The sequence below is a fragment of the Rhipicephalus sanguineus genome, chromosome 4 (assembly GCF_013339695.2).
Source record: "Rhipicephalus sanguineus isolate Rsan-2018 chromosome 4, BIME_Rsan_1.4, whole genome shotgun sequence".
NCBI lineage: Eukaryota > Metazoa > Arthropoda > Arachnida > Ixodida > Ixodidae > Rhipicephalus > Rhipicephalus sanguineus.
This window is the reverse complement of record NC_051179.1, coordinates 105,218,510-105,237,838: the sequence shown is the minus strand read 5'-3', so window position 1 is coordinate 105,237,838 and position 19,329 is coordinate 105,218,510. Positions and strand designations below refer to the sequence as shown.

General features: G+C 50.3%; 1 protein-coding gene across 1 annotated transcript in view; it reads right to left on the bottom strand.

Moving 5' to 3' along the window:
- Positions 1-910: 910 nt before the first annotated feature.
- LOC119390514 (lissencephaly-1 homolog) overlaps positions 911-19,329 on the bottom strand; it is a 59,068-nt gene continuing 40,649 nt past the window's right edge. The window contains exons 11-12 of the mRNA XM_037658129.2: positions 7,660-7,816; positions 911-3,428 (exon numbers count right to left, since the gene is read on the bottom strand). Coding sequence (XP_037514057.1) covers positions 3,355-3,428; positions 7,660-7,816 — 231 coding nt within the window. The 3' untranslated portion in view covers positions 911-3,354. The remainder of the gene's footprint in view (positions 3,429-7,659; positions 7,817-19,329) is intronic.

Here is a 19,329-nt window from a genome sequence, read left to right as displayed (position 1 = left end):
ACAAAATCTCACACAACAGGGGTGGCGACGTGAGGAAACCAAGAAAAGAACACTAGGTCAACATAGACACATGTACACATATAAGTACTGTACAAGAAAAGAGTGAAGCAATTAAAAAAAAACCTCTTAATGGCAAAACAAAGGCACCATGAAAAAGGATTCTAAAATATATATATAATAAAGGTTTCCAATGGCTCCCAAACAAGCCAACAATAGCAGAGCAGCACTTTCTATGTATACCGGGCATTGTATAACTGTCTGTAATTGCCCCAAAAGAAGATAGTGTCTTTTTATTTTCAGACGCAAAGCTTAGCTGGCAAAAGCCAATTCCGTTTCAATGAGAGAACACGGCAAGGACCGCATGGTTCTAAATTGTAACACGACCAGCTATCGGAGCGCAACAGGGTCCCCCAAACGCCGACGAACAAACTGCCCAGGCTTTACAGACAGTTATACGAGTAACCCGCATGCCTTCGCTCACGAGCATCCCTATAAATATATATCTGTAGGCGTATGTAGTATACACATAGGACTCGGCAGCACACGCATGCACACACACTCCTACTAGATCACTAAAGTGAAGGGTTGAACACTGGCCAATGCTGCGGCCAGTCTGCCACGGCCAGCAACGTGGTCTTAACCGAAAGCAATAAAAGCAGTTCAGAAACTCCTCAAGTCTGAAGATGACTGGCTCTAAATATAGAGGCTCCCAACAAGACAGTGCCACTATGGAAATGAAAAAGTACGGTGTGTCAAAAGTTAAAACTTTGCAAGTCGCTCGACAAAAGCGCCCAGTGCAAATGCCAGTTTACATTAAGTCTATGCATTTCACGGTAATTTCACAGCAAATGACATTGACTCTTGCCCTCCCTACAGTGTCGGTATTTTTTTTTTTTTTGTGCTGCACTTAAAGGCAGTAGGATTCAAGAGTGCCGCTTTGCATGCACTAAAAGCAATAATCGCCAGGCTTGCCAAGATGTGCGAATATACATTTTATCTCGTGCCAGAGGTCCCCGAACGCAAAAGCTGCGGACGCAACCGCCAGCCAATGTTGTTAACACTTTGAAAAGCTGCAATGACACACAATTCTGACTATCCGAACGAATGCAGAAATTTCGTGCATGACAGTGCACGCACAGTTCAATTCTCAAAGCATCTCCCAAGAAAGCTGTCAATATATTTCCACCATCCAATCGGCATCGACGAGCTGAACCGCAACATTGGCGCCGCACAGTTCACCACAAACTCCTTTTCTTTCTGCCCTAGCAGGCACATGAAATTGCCAGCGGCTGCAAACATTAGCTTAAGAATGTGTTTTTTTTTTTTAATGACAGCATGCATTAGAACAACTGCAAGCACATTTGAAGAATGAAAAACTGCCATTAAGGGCAAATGAATGAGGCTCAATTGTCAATTCACGGTACTGATACACAGCTTCAGAAAACATGATAAGCATTCCTCACACTCCCATTACAATTGAACACGCCGTTAAGATGGCACCACAAAAATAAAAGGATAAGATGCAACAGAAGCCACCGGCTGACTTTACCTCAGCTTTGCGCCGCAGTAATCACTGGCTAGACCTGCTACTTTTTCTAGAAGTCTCCACAGCCGAGCAAATTGAAAAAGAATAAAATGCGCATTCATATAAGTGCCCGCGCAAACGCAGTTTTCTTCGAGAACAGTTTGCAGGGAGGCGAAAAGCAAGACGCAGGGAGCACGCACACAAATAAACTGCGCACCACATCGTTTATTATATCCCCCCTCTGCTGGGGCTTGATAAAAAACAAAAGGAACACATGTATTTACAATTTCCTTGCAAGCTTCGGGTTAAAAAACAAGGCCCCGCACCCCACCCCCAATACTTTCATCAGAGAGAGCCAGGGATGCCTTTTTTTATAACCAAGCAGAAAAAAAAGTAAAGTGAACTGTGGATTCAAACGTGGTCACTATAGAACCTAGAGGAGAAACGGCGCAGTATTGCAAAAATAAAAAACCACAACGGAAGCCAGAAACAATGCCTACCCTCTGCACGCCGCAGAAGAAAACCCGTTCCGCCAGAAGGTCACCTGACAAAAAATATTATAGAAATGAAATTGGTTGTCAGAAATAACGCGTAGCAATACATCTGTACTGCCTCATTTCACACAGGTTCACACAAGACTGGATCGGACAGTAGCGTTCCATTGAATAGTGTCCGTCAATTTTTTTTTTAATTCCTTCGTCTAATTTACGACGAGTGCAACAGCCTCATTTCAGTGGGCTTTCTTCACCGCTCGGTACTGCTTTTCTTTTTTTCAGTCTAGCCATTTAACAAACCTCACCAGCCAACCACGTGACCTCACCAGCCAACCACGTGCAAGACGTCTGGCTTTCGGTGCTTCCCACACAGCCACAGGCACCACGTGTTTTTCAAACCCGCCTGTCGCATGCACAGTGATACAAACACCTTCGTAGCAGCTTTAGGAGATTTTTCATACCGGACATGCACGGAGCTTCATCGAGCATTCTGGAAGTTCTTTGCAGAGGTGGCACACGCAAGAGGACAGAGCTGCATCAACGGCCACGAGCATTATCTCACTGCTCAGACTACAGCGCTACGGGCAGCTGGCAGCGATCGCACAACCAAACAAAACAAACACGCGGTCTCTCTCCGCCAGGGGCAGACTCGTTTCTCTGGCAAACGAAACCCTGACAGAGCGCAGCGACATTTTGAAATCCTGCAAACTGTACACTGCAGTTTCACCGTTGCGGTGCCACCATCTAAACCCTTACCGCCACTATCCACCCTTTCGGTCGCCAAAGACACCACAACACTCACGAAACCGTCTGGGTCACCCTCCCCGCAAAGAGTTCCCAGGATGCCTAAAACTTAAAACAAAAACAGACAACAGCACATGTGCTCTCTGGTTGGCAAAATAGTTAAAAAAATGTTCTGGACAGACACCACCCTCTGCACCAAACACGGCGTCCACTTGAAACGTAGGCAAGAATCCTGCGTTCCCGAGCCACTTGGTGCATTGGGCAGCGGCTTGTATGTAAACAACGCAGCGTTGCAACAGCAGCAGCAGCAGAAGCAGCAACAGTGGTTGTCAACGGCCGGTGCGCGACGATCCGCAGCAGGAACGGTCAACGAGCGGGATTGTGGTGGTGGTGGCGACGACAGCAAGGTTACTGAGGCCAACGTAGGGGCAAAAAAATTTTTCAGGCTGCAGTGTAGCAGTTGAAGAGACTCGGGAGGAATGAGCTGAGTCACTGCCGAGGCTTTGTTTGCAGGAGGGACTGCTGCTGCTGCGGTCGTCGGTCCTTGACCAGCAGTGCGCCGCCGCCCATGCTCGGGGCAGTCAGTGGTGTCTAGCGGCATTCCCACACCTTGACTGTCTGGTCAACGCTGCCCGTCACCACGTATGGCGCTGTGCGGTGGAAATCTGCATGCAGACATGTACGCACCGTCACCAACGGTTGACAAAAGGCGCTCGTAAGAAACTTTGCCCCACTGCGCAGTAAATGAGTCAGTCAGTCGCTTATTTTCCTTAAAGACTGCCAATATCGAGGTATACTACATAAGGGGTGGGGTAAACAATGTAAATTTACAAATAACGTAATACATATTTTACAATTATAGACATATCTTCACATTAACACACATACACACAATGGAGGAGCCACTTCATCAGTGGCTCCTCCGAGTGCCCCTTGTTAGTTATGAGAATGCCAAGTGTCCCTTGTTAGTTGTGTGCAGCGCACCGTCTGCTAAGCTCACCCAATTAAGCGCCGGGACGTTCGCTGTAACGTACGCATGCGTTTGTCTGTGAGCAGCGTGATTTCTCCGCGCTCAGAAAGCACCGGACTGAGCAAAAGTGTGCCGAGTTCGTTCTCAGGCCAATGCGAGGACGGCGAGCTGCTTTCATTTCTGCGACATGCACTTAATTGAGGCGGTCCCGCAAAATGGCGCGGCAGCGAACGGAGTGTTTGGGTTGTCACCTGTTCTTAAAAGCGTGCACCAGCGGCAACAGCGCTAAGCCACACACTGCGGAGCAGGCAGTTTATGATAAGTTTGTTGGGTTCGTCGCGGAGAAGTGCCGCGGCGCGTTCGTCAGTAGCCGTCGTCATGCCCTGGTCTATTTTTGATGCTCATCCGTGTGGGCATCACCGCACTCGCGCCGAAGTCTTAGTAATCACTATCACTGGTCGACCGTTCATGCGCTTACCATAAAGGCGCGAAATTGGAAGTTCTTTTCAGTAATATATACGACCGAATATTCGAAAAAGATCGAATATTCGAGTCCCTTCGAATATCGAAACTTCTCGAATACAGTAGAACCCCAGTGATACGATCACCGCTCGTACGAATTTCGGGGTGATACGAATTTTTCTGTGGTCCCGGCCAAAGCCCTTTAGCTTGCAATGTAATGGACTACGGTTGTTACGAACGGATTTTCACCCCGCGACGTTTGATACGAACGTAAGCTACCACGCAGGTACGAACAGGTGCTGCTCGCACTGTCGCAGAAGATGCGCCAATCGCGCGGCCGCAGGAACCCAAGCGCGGGCAGCGTGCCGCGCCGTCAGTTTGGCCATCAGCGGCGCGCCGTAGCCTCTGAGATTGTGCGCGACCATCTTGAAAGCCTTAATGCGCGTTTGTGTGCCTTCGTGTACAGATGACAGATGACGTTAGCGTCGTGTTTTTCTTTTTTTTACGCGCTGACGAGTGCTGCTGTGCTCGAGGCAGAGTCGTCGTACTGTGTTTGCACATGCCTGCCACGCCGATGCAAGCCATGTCCTCGCAATCAGACATGCCTTTAAAGGTGGACGAGGACTGAAAGAGGACGTTCTTGGCGAAGGAGCTAGGCCTCGCAACGTCAACATGCACGGTTGTTGAAGGCGCGCATACCCGCCAACTCTCCAATTTGCACCGGAGACTCCCGATTTTTTAGCAGACCTCCCGATTGTGCGGGCACGGCCCTAAATATCCCGAAAAACATCCCCAACACCAACGCAATAACAAAAGAATCAAAACAAAGGACAGCGGTTGAAAATTTTCTGGCCTTCATATATCGCGTGCAAAGCGCTCCTTAAGTCACTTTCGTCGCAGTACTTTGGTGTCATGCGAAAAAGCAAACTAAGATTAGGAAGGGGCTACTAGCTGTCACGGGTCACATCACACCTGGTTCATCACGCACGCAAGCAACGTATGTTTACAAGTACGAATATGATCATTCATATCTTAAAACTATACTGGAATTTCTTCAGAGCACTTCATGACGCTGTTACGGCCCTGAGAAACAATAAATGAAAACGGATGCCAGCTTTCTTTTGTCGCAGAGTAATTTTGCATATTTTCTGGTGATACGAATTTCGGATGATATGAATACAGTCGATCCCGGATATATCGAACTCGAAGGGGACCGCGAAATAGTTCGATATATCGATAATTAGAAATACGAAATATCCGTATGTAAGGCTTTAATTAAAGCACTGCAGGCCTCGACACAGTTTTCTGAAATCGTAAAAAGCGCGAACATGACGATTCGCTCACATATCCTAAGAGCAAGGCGAGAACTTCTTTTGCAAGTTAGCGCACTTTATTTCGCATGAGAAAAGTCCGTCAACTTGTCTTGCTTCTTGCGCGCCGTGAATTCATCAAGTCATCGTCAATATTATTGAAGCTTTCCAAATAAGTAAATTCAGCACCTTCCGCCACAACAGCGGTGTTCGACGCTGAACGCTGATGCGAGCTCTGTAGCGCGGTAGAGGGTTTAGCGGTGGCAACGGCGGCTGGCATCTTCAAACCGCACGGGTCCATTTCCGCAGCACCGGCAACGTCAGCTATGATCTCGGCATCGATGCAGTAAGAAACAGCTACGTCGTTATCTGCACCGATGAAGTCACTCGCCGTGCTCCCGTCCGATACGGCGGCCGGAAACGCTAAGTCGCAAAATTCACTGACGCACCGTGCGCCGTAGTCGGCGGTCATGACGCGCCCGAAGTCGTCACCTGGCACCAAGGCCCGTAAGGAAACAGTGCACGATGGTGCTTTACTTGACGTCGTTCCAAGCACCGGTCATCATTTTTATCGCTCCGAGCGGGACAATGCTTAGTTCGACTCCCGAATGACGATTTACCAAGAACAAAGCGCAAAGTACACATTCTGCAAGAGATGCTGCACGAAGAAACATTGGAAACATTTCTCCACCGTCGACATGTTGGCGATACCGATGGCACTTGTGGCTTTGCAGACGGCAGCCGCTACTTTGGCGATAATGCGAAAAAAAGCGTAGCTTCTGAGATCAGCATTTTAAAACCGAAAACACTAAAAATACGTCACGAGGTTGCGGATCTCGAAGGCCGTGCTTTGCGAGCCCGCATGCCATCGTGCACGAAGAGACAAGGAAGGGAATGCAAACATTACAACAAGGCTGCCAAGTCACTTCAAATTCTCATTTTGGTGCCCTCAGCAATCAGCCTCTTTGAAAAACACTAGCCCATGCGTTAAAACCTGCGGACCGCGCGTCAAATATACCGGTGAACTGACAAGCGCTGCGCAACTAGAGCAACGCAATTTCGTCCCCTGCGCGCGACGAGGGATTGGAACTTACAAGAACGCGGCCGAAAAATGATCAATTGTTGTTACGAAAAATGCACTTTCTGGGCTTCGGCGCGGGGCAGCATTCGATATAGAGGATGTTTAGCTGTGCAGGAGTTCGATATACGTGCACACCAACCCCATACTTTTGCATGGGAAATTCAAGGGGATTTCTCAACTGTTCGATATAGCCAATAATTCGATATATCCGAGTTCGATATATCCAGGATCGACTGTATTTTTGGCGATCCCCCGAGATTCGTATCACCGAGGTTTCACTGTATACGGTTTTCAAATTGAATACGAATATTACAAATGTAATAATATTCGACTGATATTCGAAACTTTCGAATATTCGCACACCTCTGCTGTTTACCTGTTCTAAGTTTTGCAGTCCAAGCGTCACGCAGCTTCTTACCCTGCGGACAAGTGTGAGGGCTGACGCCTACGTCTTGCAGACGTCTTGCACTACAGCACCAAGCACTGGCCTGCCATATGACTCCTTCAAAGATAACGACTGCACGTATTGTGCTTTGAAGTGTTGTCATATGCACAGCCGAGGTGGGAAAAGCTCCCCACTTTATGAGGCTTACAGTGCAGGTGGCATTTTAAAATTTTGTTTCCTGTGTGCGTCGCTGCTCCCGAAGGAGATGACGCTGCCGCTGCGACCATGTGGTCTGCCAAGCACGCCACGGCGATGGTGGTACCAGCGTTTCCAGTGATGGGCTTCGCACCCAATACTAGGTTGTGGGTATTATGGCACGCACCAACACCTTTCCAGGAATGTTTGCCTGTTCTTGCATTTCCACCATACTTTTCTTTCTCTCCATTCACAGTGAGACGAAGTGACGGCTGCACTGTCAAGCAACCCTGCCCCGAAAAATTAAGTGGGCAGTTTCCATGGGAACCCCCTCGTCGGCAGTAGCACCCTTGCATTTCTGGCCATCGTCATCAAGTATGGCAGTGATGGCCATGAAATGAGCGCCCAGTAGTCTCACTTACGGGAGCAAAGTGCGACTGTCATAGAGACGACGTCACACAGAGAATTAGAGAGGCAAGCAAACGCTGCTCACCGAGCGATGTGCAGAAGTGTGAGTGTGCCTCCAGGGTCTTGCAGCAACGCTGGTGTGCCAGCTCCCAGACACGCAACGTCTTGTCGTCCGAGCAGCTCAACAGGTATTTGCCACCGGGGTGGAACTTGACACCACGCACCCAGTTGTCGTGGCCCACCTGAGAGATTCAAAAGTAATACAGGGGTCGGACAGTGCATGCGCGTTGCAATGACAGTTGTGCATGTTACATGCCTCCATTACTTTTGGAATTTGGAGTGTGACGTTAATGTTCACAGGGCAACTCCTCCGAAACGATTGCCACCACCCACCCCACGCCTGTCGTCTCGTCTTGCTGCCTAACACAACTCCTCCATCTACACTAAATGTTGCTGCTGCTCTTGCTTTGAGCCATCTTGCTTCGGTGACTCATTGTTGTATTCAATATCAGTTCTCTGTTCAGTGCACTCCTATGCCAATTATGTTTTTGTTACTTGTTTACGCTATACTAAAGCGCTTTTGAATGGCTTTAAAGGAGCCATGACATGGTCGCCCAAAGACTTGTGGTTTTCAGCGAAACCTAGAAGTAGAGGGTCTATTATGCCTATACAGATTTCAAAAGTGGGCCGTAAAAGAATATTTCAGTGCACAACAAGCCCTAGAAGTTGCCAGCTGTAAAACCCGCCCACCGTTGGCAACCTCCATTTTGCCATGGCACGTGTGACGTCACGTGCAGCACGGAACGAAGCCGTCGTCTTCTACCAATATTTCAGCCAATGCAAATTGTTCTATTTCAGTGTCATGCTGAAAAATACTAAAATATCTCGATATCACGCGCAGCTGACCACGGAACAACATCGTTCGCCTCAATTCAGACGCCTGCATAGCTGGCTGCTTGTTACGTCACTGCTTGTGAGTGCACCAGTGTTGCCTGACTCTCGGGCCGCTCGCGTGTTTTAAAAATATTCGATTATAATTTAAGTGCTCGACCAAATGCGCTAAAATTTCGCCAGCTTATTTGTGAGTGCACAAGGATTAATCCACATAGCACAGATTACGATCGAAAATTGGGTGTCATGGCCCCTTTAAACAAAGACTAGGCATGCAGGACACACTAACGCAAGCACTTTACACTTCATTTAGTCATGACTTGTACTTTCAATGCTTTGTTTCTGCCCGTACAGTCTTCTGTTCCTTTTTTTTAATTGAATGTTTTCTTGCAAACTGAATACCTCTCAAACCTTCCGCCATGCATGGCCGAAGGTTTGAGAGGTATTCAGTTTGAGAGGTATTCATAGTATCATCTAGCGACATGTGAAACGGTCATGCAAGAAGCCAATATCCTTGCTTCATAAACGGAAATACAGCATAAACCACATATAATTTATGTCACCAGAGGCACGAATATCCGCACTAGAAGTAGTACCGTATTACAACCAAAACAACATTTTTGAAAGGCTGCACGTGTGCAAAACGTAACGAATGGGCAGGGATGTGATTCCGACAATCGAGGCATGCGACTCGGGTGTAAATTTGCAAATGCTGAAAGAGTACGTCCGCAGACCTGCGGTGCCGACAGAACGAACACAGAAAAAGAAAAGTGCCGTAGCAGAAAGTTGCTGACTAAATTATCAGACCTCCTCGTTTATGCAGACTTTGCCGCGGTATCGCACTGCGCAGAAACCACTGTCGAACGGCAATAGAAATTCCGCGCGCTTTCTATCTTCCGGGTGCATGCGCGATGTCGAAAAAAGTGATGCCCATGAACCGCCATTCGAGTGTTGCCCATGCACGCCCTCATTTTCACTGAAGATGTAAGTCAGCCCTTCGAAATGCAACAACTGCAAAACGTTCAGTTAACAATAACACTTTGACTTGGGCAAGTTGATACAAACTCACGACGAATGCAGCGTAATATAGGCGCATATCAGCGCTAGCATTTCGTCCTGCTTGTAAAGATGCGATTATTTTTACACTGTTTTCTTTCTTGTTATTAGATGCAAAGCATCTTATAGCGGAGTTCAAACCGGTGGTGGTGGTGGTGGTGTGCGGCGTGACCACCCTTACTGCGCATGCGCATACCCTCTCCACACACACCCTCTCCCCTTTCCCCTTTCCACTCTGTCCCCTTTACCCTCTACCCTCCCCCTCTTCCCCTGAGGCACGGGCTAGACATGCCGAAATTCTCTCCTGCACAACGCAGCGCCAGCGCATACCCCCCCCTCTCTCTCTCTCTCCTCTCCTACGCTGGCCCCCTCTCGCGCGCCTGTCGACCGCGCTCCCCGCTCGTCCTGTGAGAATTAACGGCCAGGCTAGAGAGAAAACAAGACGCGCGTAGTGTTCCTCTTTGCGTTCCACGGCGCGAGGTCAGTAGAATGCCCAACGAACGCCAATGGAACGCCATCGTGCAAGTGCTCCAGCTTCTCATCGCCTCATAGTCCCCTTTAGCGAAAAATGGTGCAATTCTTTGTAATTCTTATCAATGTTTTGGGCGATATAGCCAAGTACGGTGCATAAAAAGGCCTGGCCTGTTAAAGTGCAAACTCGGTTGTAAGTCGGCACTCGTTTGTGTCTATGTGTGTCTCCTGCCTTTGTCCAAGTCGTTCTGCATTCGTCCAAGTTTAGTTGACTCCGCCCCAAACCGCGACTGATTGATCGTGTACAGTCGCAACTGATGACGCAGCTAGCGCTCATTAGGCCTAGTGTGCGGCCTGCAACTTGGCAAGCGGTCGCGGTAAGCTTGCCCAAAACAACACTGAGATCAGGCATAGAAGAGATCGCACTCACAAGCTAAATCAAGCACACACGTGTGTCAAAGTTTCGGTTCGCTGTCGGGAGAACGGGTGCGGCAACTATCCAGAAAAAGTCAGTCACACTTGTAAATCCGCCTGCTGGTGGCAAAGGTGAAGGCTCCATCGATTCCCGAGCATTGTCATGTGCTGGGGAATCGAGGTTGCATGTGCACTAGCTGCATGCTGCGACGACACAACTACCGTATAAACGCGTGTAAGGGCCGCACCCTTGTAAGGGCCGCACCCCGTTTTTTTTGAAGTGCATATTCTAAAAAAAAAAATCCGCGTAAGGGCCGCACCCACACTTTCCTCAACCAATACATATTCAAAATGCGCGCGCGCGTAAGCTTCTAGGCGTAGTCGATAGATGGCGCAAGGAAACGCAACCATATATATATATATATATATATATATATATATATATATATATATATATATATATATATATATACAGTCGAACCCACTTATAACGATCCCACATATAACGATCTATCGGTTATAACGACCATATTTGGGTGCACTTACGATTTTCATATGCTAACCATTGAAGCTGCGTCCAGATATAGCGAACATTTTTCAAAGCCTCCTACTTTTACAACGAACACTTCAGACACGGTCGCGGTAAAAATATGGCGCATACGAAGCGAAAAAAAGTTAAAACATTCCTTCTAAAGCGTGACAGGGGCGCGCGCTCGCGCGTGCCCCGCTCCAGTTTACTCGCGACTAAGATACCCAGATCGGCGAGCACCGCACGCAGATTTCGGACGCTGCGAGCGAGGTCGCTCACTTTTCAGGCGTTTCTTCAGTGGTAGAATGGCAGTGGGGAAAAAAAATAGTAGGCATCATGAAGCCTTGCGGTCAGCTTTCGCACAGTAACCTTTCCTGACGCCGTTCTCTGCAGCTACGACCGCCTGCGATGAACCAAACAATGCCTTGGAACGCAAGAAGGCATAAATGCAATTGAAGTGATAACCGCGGTAACTTTCCATCGCAAAAAGGTTCACTGCGTCCCTAAACTCGTCGACGCCACAATGTGCCGCGAAAAGTCGTCCGTCTTTCCGGTAACGGCAGAGACCGGTCGATCGGGGATAACGATTTCCGCGCGATTGCGGCGATGCCTTCGCGGATAAGCATCAGAAAAGAGCGAAGGCGAGGTGGCGGCCGTCGATGAACGTGCCTGTAAGGTCGCTCTATGGCTGCGAGCCGTTAAGGAGAGAGGGCAGAGGCCCTTTAGCTAGCACGCCGATGGTGGCTGCGGTTTTCGCGCCAAGGAATGAACCGCGAGTTCGCGGAAGGCCGAGAGGGGTCTGCGCCGTCTCCCGCTGTGTTCGGGAGCGTTCAGGACGGACGAGCCGTCTGCGGTGGCGCCATGCGGGCAAGTGCGTGCTGCCTCCCGTTTGGACGTCACATCTGGCCCAGAGCCGCGGCGGCCTGGTTTTCGAGCTCCAGGAATTCCGGTCAAAACACGGACTGGGTCCGAGGCGCTGGCCGCGCTGTTTGAAGGCATCTGCCGGCCACGGGGACACACTGCAGAATACCCCCTGTGGTGTCATGTTCGCGCCGAGTCGCAGGCGACGGTCTGCTTGCTGGCCGAGGAGTGGAATGTGTAAGCGATAAATTCTGCGCACGTGGTGTTGGCTCCTGACACCGTGAATGAACACGCGTGGAAGAGAAAGGAGGAAAGCAGTGTTTCTCGGAATATCTGGGCTTTCCGTTTAGGCCCTGCCCGGTGGGCGGGGGGCCAAGAAATACTTACGCTCTGGTTGGCCTCCGTGGTCAAGGGATGGACAAAGAGCGGCCACCGCCCATTTTCTTTGTTCTTGGCAGGAGATATCGAGCTGCACGAGTACGGCAGGACAGTCTGGGCTGTAATCAGCGTTGCTGATAGATCGGTGAGGCTCCGTACTATGTACGTAAGGCTAGCCTGGGCTGAAATCATGTGTTGATAGATCAGTGAGGCTAGCGGCGAACGCAACGTAAGACAGTCTGGGCTCTAACTTCTTCAATAAGTAGAAGAGTGAGACTGTGTGTTATTCCTGTTTAATCTCTTGTATATTTCTAGCTCAGTTGTATCCATTATTTTACGTTCACATAAACTACTAAATTCATCTAACCACCACTGCTGCCTACGTGTGAATGCATCATCGCTGCCGATCATCAACGAAGATCTCCGTGATCGACGACGACGAAGGACCATCGAAACTTTACTGGCGCAGCCCGACAGGATCGGCAAGCCACACGAAGAGCAACTGCAAGGTGTCCATCGAGCCAGAGACGCCGACTGCAAGGAGGTGCCAGCGAGTCCCATCGCCATCGAAAGTCGTCGGGAGCCGAACCACAGCGGAGGCCCCCAGCAGAAACGGGTGAGCGGGATTCCTTACGCTTTGTCTAAGTTGGCATGGCTGTTGCTCTGTGAGGCTAGAGATGATCACGCGCAGAATGGCAAGCGCTGTGGGGTCTAGTGTGGGCGAGGATGGTGCATCTGAGCAGAGAGAAGATCAGAGACAGCAGGAGCTACCGAGTTTCAGAGAGACTGAGTCTGAGCAGTCGGTCACCGGAGGTGGTAGTGGGGCGCTAGGCGCTCTACAAGATCCGGATAGGTCAGATCCAGAGGGAATGGCAGTACGATGCCTGCAGCTCGAGCTCGAAAAAGTACGCCTACAGCTTGAATGTGAACGCGTAGCCCTACGCAGAGCAGAGATTGAGCAATCGAGTAGGTCGCCTTCGATGTCGGGAACGAACGACCGCCGCCATACCGGCATTGACGGAGTAGCACAATGCGCTAAGATGCTGAAGGCATACAGGTTGCCGTGCGACGCGGATGTCCCGATGTGGTTCGATGAGGTGGAAAAACTGTTTTCATCCTTCCAGGTACCGGAAGAGAACCGAGTACACTTGATAATGCCTGCGCTGTCTGAGCGAGTCCGCTATATGCTGTGTAGCTTGAGTGAAGAGGAGTGTGTGGATTATGAGATCGTGAAACGTGCGGTACTAAATGAACTTAAGCTCACCCCAGCTGAGTACTTAGACAGGTTTCAAAAGGTGACGAAGAAAAGAGAGGAAACATGGGCTCAGTTCGCTTCTCGGGCCAGAACGTACTTCGCGTATTACCTGCAATCTCGTAATGCGGATACTAAGGAAGCGGTTGCTGAGCTAATGGTCGCTGACCGAATGAAGGCGAGTTTGGGCCCGGAAGGTCTAGAGTATGTTCTTTTGCGGGAGGGCGAAAAGTGGTTCAAACCTGTAGAGGTTGCTAAAGTTCTCGAGACTTTTGAACAGGCGAAAGGAAAGGGTCGAGCAACTAAGACGGTTGGAGTGCCAACTGCTCCGCCGTTAGCCAGGCAGACCGGCATAGAAAAGGCCAATGTAAGGTGCTACATTTGTCGCGGTCAGGGTCACGTGGCTAGGGATTGTTCTCAGGCCTCAAGTAAGGAGCAGCAGGCGAAGTTGACCACTGTGCCTAAACAGAGAGTCCACAATGTCGCCATTGTTGGTAAGTTACCGCCACCCGAGCAGGAAAGGGTGCTGAGTGCGAGGGTGGAAGTATTCGAGCGAAGTGCTGGCTCGGGCCGGTCGAAACTGGAACTTATCCCGATCACGTGCGGTGGCATAACTACTGAAGCTGTGCTGGACACAGGCAGTGAAATAACGGTGATACGTGAAGGGATACTTCCGCAAAGGGTAAAGGATTCATCGGGCGCAGTAAGGCTCCAGTCGGCGTTTGGAAAAACCATCCAAGCAACTTTGGCTACATTGCCAATAGCTTTAAACTACCCGGGAGGGGTGGGACAACCACAGAAGGTTGATCTGGTGTGTGCTATTACTGACCAGCTCGCGGATGGAGTTAACTGTCTGCTGTCAAAAGAGGATTGGGAGTTACTGCATGCACAAGAAGACAATGGGAGTGAACGGGAAAGTGTTACGCATGTCGTCAGTGCAGTGGGACTTCGATCAAGTGAAATGAAAGACAGCGATACAGCAGTTTTAAACTGTGGCCGTGGTGAAACGGTTGATGAGGTTCAAGAATCGGGAGAAAGTGGTCCCGCTTTTGCCGATCAGGTCACTAATCAGCGAGAGCAATTTAGAGCTGAGCAGCTTTCAGATGATAGTCTTCGAAGGTCATGGGAGGATGCAAGAAAAAAGAAAGCTGGCATGTTTGTGGCAGACGGGCTCTTATACCATCGGGACTCTTTAGCGGGAGTCAAGGTCAGACAGTTAGTCCTGCCGGTTGAAAGGCGCAGCGAGGTGTTGGAGCTGGCGCATGAGTCCTTATGGGGGGGACACTTGGGGTCGAAAAAGACCAGGCAACGCATAAAGTATAGTTTCTTTTGGCCAGGAATGGAAAGGGATATTGTTGAGCATTGTAAGACATGCCATCAGTGCCAGACGCGGTCTGATAGAAGGCAAAGTGACAAGATACCCATTACGCCACTCACGCGGCCGGAACACCCATTCCAGGTGGTTAATGTAGATGTCATCGGCCCTATCGATGTGCCGTCGGCGAGAGGCCACAGATATGCCCTGTGCCTCGTTGATCTTTGCACTAGATGGCCTGAGGTGGTGCCACTCCGATCGTTGACTGCAAAGGCCACATGCGAGGCATTACTGGAAATTTTTAGTCGCACCGGTGTTCCGGAAATGGTCTGTTCTGATCAGGGCACAAACTTTAAGTCACAAATGACACAGCTGATGTTGGAAAAATTGGGCTGTTCACCAAGGTTTTCCACCCCTGAACACCCCGAGAGCAATGGCGTGGTGGAAAGATGGAACAGGGTTCTCAAAAATATGCTGTATCATGTAATAGAACGTGACCAAAAGAATTGGGACAAGCTTGTCCCATTTGTGCTGTGGGCGTACCGCGAAGTGCCACATGACACCACAGGGGTGTCGCCATTCAGGCTGTTGTATGGCAGAAACCCGACCGGGCCTCTATCAATTTTGCAACAGACCTGGACGGGTGAAGTAATTGCGCCGGCAACTCTAAGAGAGAAACCATCGAAGTATTTGCAACAACTGCGTGAGCAACTAGATCTTGCCGCGAGCGTAGCAGAGTTGACAAGCACTGCACACCAGGGCAGATATGCTGAAGTGTACAATAGGAGGGCGCGAAGTAAAGAATTTAATGTTGGAGACCAAGTGCTGCTATTTGATACAGCTAGGGCAACAAAGATGGCGGCCAGGTGGTTGGGGCCGTTCACGATAACAGGTAAAGAGCGGGAACACTCTTATCGCCTACAAATGAATGACGGAAAGTCCTCGGTGGTACATGAAAATCGGCTCAGGCCCTACTATGCTAGAGTAAGCCACGTTGGGGTGGTCTTCGAGGAGGACGAAGAGTTTGGTGACGTGGAGTACGCGCCACAGGCGCTGCCTACTGCAGATAGAGAGAGTGTGATACCCCCCGAAAAGCTGGATCACTTGCGTCCTGACGCGCGGAAGGAGATTGAGAGGGTATTTCAGAAACATCGCTGTGTTTTTGATGGAAAGCCTGGGATGGCTCAGGTAGGTCGGCATCGTATTGAGTTGGAGGAGAGTTGTAAGCCCAAAAGGACATTCCCTTACCGAGTTCCAGAGCTGTTAAAGAAAGAGGTTAGTCGGCAGGTTGAAGAACTTCTTGATCTGGGGCTCATATACCCAGTGGAAAGTGAATTCGCACACCCGGTTGTGTGTGTGGGTAAGAAAGACGGGTCAATGCGCATGTGCATTGATTATAGGACGTTGAATGCTGTCACGCGCGTGGATGCCTTTCCAATGACTAATCCGCGAGAGCTAATTTTCAGAGTGGGGCGCGCAAATTTCATAACTGTAGTTGACCTCAGGAGAGGGTACTGGCAGGTGCCAATGGATCCCCAAAGTGAATATCTCACGGCGTTCGTGACACACGATGGGCAGTACGCGTGGAGGGTAATGCCCTTCGGTTTGAAGAACTCAGCAGCTACCTTTCAGCGGATGGTTAATGCATTGCTGTCAGCACACCAGGCTTATGCATCAGCGTACCTTGATGATATAGCAATTTTTTCAGACACATGGGAGGAACACCTTCGCCATGTGGACACCGTGCTTAGGATTCTTGGTGATGCCGGTCTGAGGGCAAGCTCTGAAAAATGCCAGGTAGCGCAGACACATATCCGTTATCTAGGACATGTGGTTGGCTCGGGAACTCACGGCCCAGACCCAGAAAAGATAGCTGCTATCAAAGGCCTTGTACCGCCGCGCACAAAGAAGGAAGTGAGAAGCCTCTTGGGGCTTTGTGGGTATTACCGCGAGTATGTGTCGAACTACGCGGACGTCGCGGGCCCGCTCACAGCGTTAACTAGGCGGGGGGTGCCAAATGAAATCCCATGGGGAGAAGATGCCCAGGAGGCGTTCGATAGCTTAAAGACGTCGTTGTGCCAGGCTGTCGCCATGAACACTCCTGACCCTCATCAGCCATATTGGCTCTTCAAGGATGCGTCGGCCACGGCAGCCGGAGCCTGTTTGGCTCAAATGTCGGCAGACGGGAAAGAAAAGCCAATAGCGTTCGCTAGCCATCGATTTAACCCGACACAGGGGCGCTGGTCAACGATAGAAAGGGAGGCGTTTGCGATAATATGGGCGCTCAAGAAATTTGACTATTGGCTCTTTGGAGCAGTGGTGAATGTGGTCTCTGATCATAACCCTCTGTCCTACCTGACCACCAGCACTCCGCAGGGAGCAAAGCTAGCTAGGTGGGCACTTTCATTGCAGCGATACAATGTCACGGTGCGCCATCGGAAAGGCGCGCATAATGCCAATGCGGATGCACTGTCAAGGCTTCAGAATGGCTCATGGGAGCCAGCTCAATAACGAGCCATGCTAGCTTGGACGGGCGTGAATGTTCCCGTTCACCTCAAGTGTGGTGTGTGCTGAACTATAGAACTGCACGGTACTCTTCGTGGTGCATTGGACTCTTTGTAGATATATGTAGCTGTATCTAGAGCGCTTGTGCCACGTGCATACTAGATTTCTTTTTTGTTTCTTTGCGAGTGTTGTGCTTTATAGTGAAATGAAATATGTCGTGTTACCTTGCCTGTATAGCCCATTTTACATGTATGCTTTATTGAGTGGATCATTCTCAGCGTTATTCCGCACGAAAGGGCTGCTTTTCATGGATCTGTAAATAATTTTTCATGGAGCCCGGACGTAATGCTTCCGCGGCCTTTGTTTAATTTGTAGTATAGCTGAGCACGTTTAGAGCCCAGTATACTCTTTAGGAGGGGCGTGTAAGGTCGCTCTATGGCTGCGAGCCGTTAAGGAGAGAGGGCAGAGGCCCTTTAGCTAGCACGCCGATGGTGGCTGCGGTTTTCGCGCCAAGGAATGAACCGCGAGTTCGCGGAAGGCCGAGAGGGGTCTGCGCCGTCTCCCGCTGTGTTCGGGAGCGTTCAGGACGGACGAGCCGTCTGCGGTGGCGCCATGCGGGCAAGTGCGTGCTGCCTCCCGTTTGGACGTCACATCTGGCCCAGAGCCGCGGCGGCCTGGTTTTCGAGCTCCAGGAATTCCGGTCAAAACACGGACTGGGTCCGAGGCGCTGGCCGCGCTGTTTGAAGGCATCTGCCGGCCACGGGGACACACTGCAGAATACCCCCTGTGGTGTCATGTTCGCGCCGAGTCGCAGGCGACGGTCTGCTTGCTGGCCGAGGAGTGGAATGTGTAAGCGATAAATTCTGCGCACGTGGTGTTGGCTCCTGACACCGTGAATGAACACGCGTGGAAGAGAAAGGAGGAAAGCAGTGTTTCTCGGAATATCTGGGCTTTCCGTTTAGGCCCTGCCCGGTGGGCGGGGGGCCAAGAAATACTTACGCTCTGGTTGGCCTCCGTGGTCAAGGGATGGACAAAGAGCGGCCACCGCCCATTTTCTTTGTTCTTGGCAGGAGATATCGAGCTGCACGAGTACGGCAGGACAGTCTGGGCTGTAATCAGCGTTGCTGATAGATCGGTGAGGCTCCGTACTATGTACGTAAGGCTAGCCTGGGCTGAAATCATGTGTTGATAGATCAGTGAGGCTAGCGGCGAACGCAACGTAAGACAGTCTGGGCTCTAACTTCTTCAATAAGTAGAAGAGTGAGACTGTGTGTTATTCCTGTTTAATCTCTTGTATATTTCTAGCTCAGTTGTATCCATTATTTTACGTTCACATAAACTACTAAATTCATCTAACCACCACTGCTGCCTACGTGTGAATGCATCATCGCTGCCGATCATCAACGAAGATCTCCGTGATCGACGACGACGAAGGACCATCGAAACTTTACTGTGCCATTATGCCTTATAGCCTACAACCTTATCACAGTCATCTGTAGATATCTGCTCGGCTGCGTGTGTGGCGTACTACGCCGTACACCGCGGATTGACGGCGGTACGAGCGCGCCATGCTTAGCCATGCTGCCGTTCGCAAGTTCGCCGCCGCCGCGTCGTGCGAGACCGCTTTAAAATGCGCGTCGCTTTGTAGAAACGAAATTAGCTCGCTGTTGTTGAGCGGCGCGGGCACCGAGAAACGTCGATGCACTGACAGCGAGCGTATACTGAGTGTTTGACTAGGTGACAACTCAAGTGCGCCGTGCATCGTCGTGCAGGGCCGCGAGAGCATCGCGGAGACGTAAAGTGCGCGTTGCTTGGAAAATACTTGTTTTCGCCGCGTTGAATGAAGAGGCTAGTCGCCGCACCCGTGCACGGTCCGGAGTGAAGCAAGCACGAAGAACGTACAAACGCGCACATACGGCATACAGCAAGCGGCCCGGCAGTGACTCCGCGACCCGAGTAGACGACGCGCTGCACACAACTAGCCAGGGAGGATCGGCTCCACGTCGCGGTACCGCGCTTCGGTGAAACGGTGTCGGCTCATTGCAAAGGCGGTTAATTCACTCTTGAGCACGCAGCGGGCGTC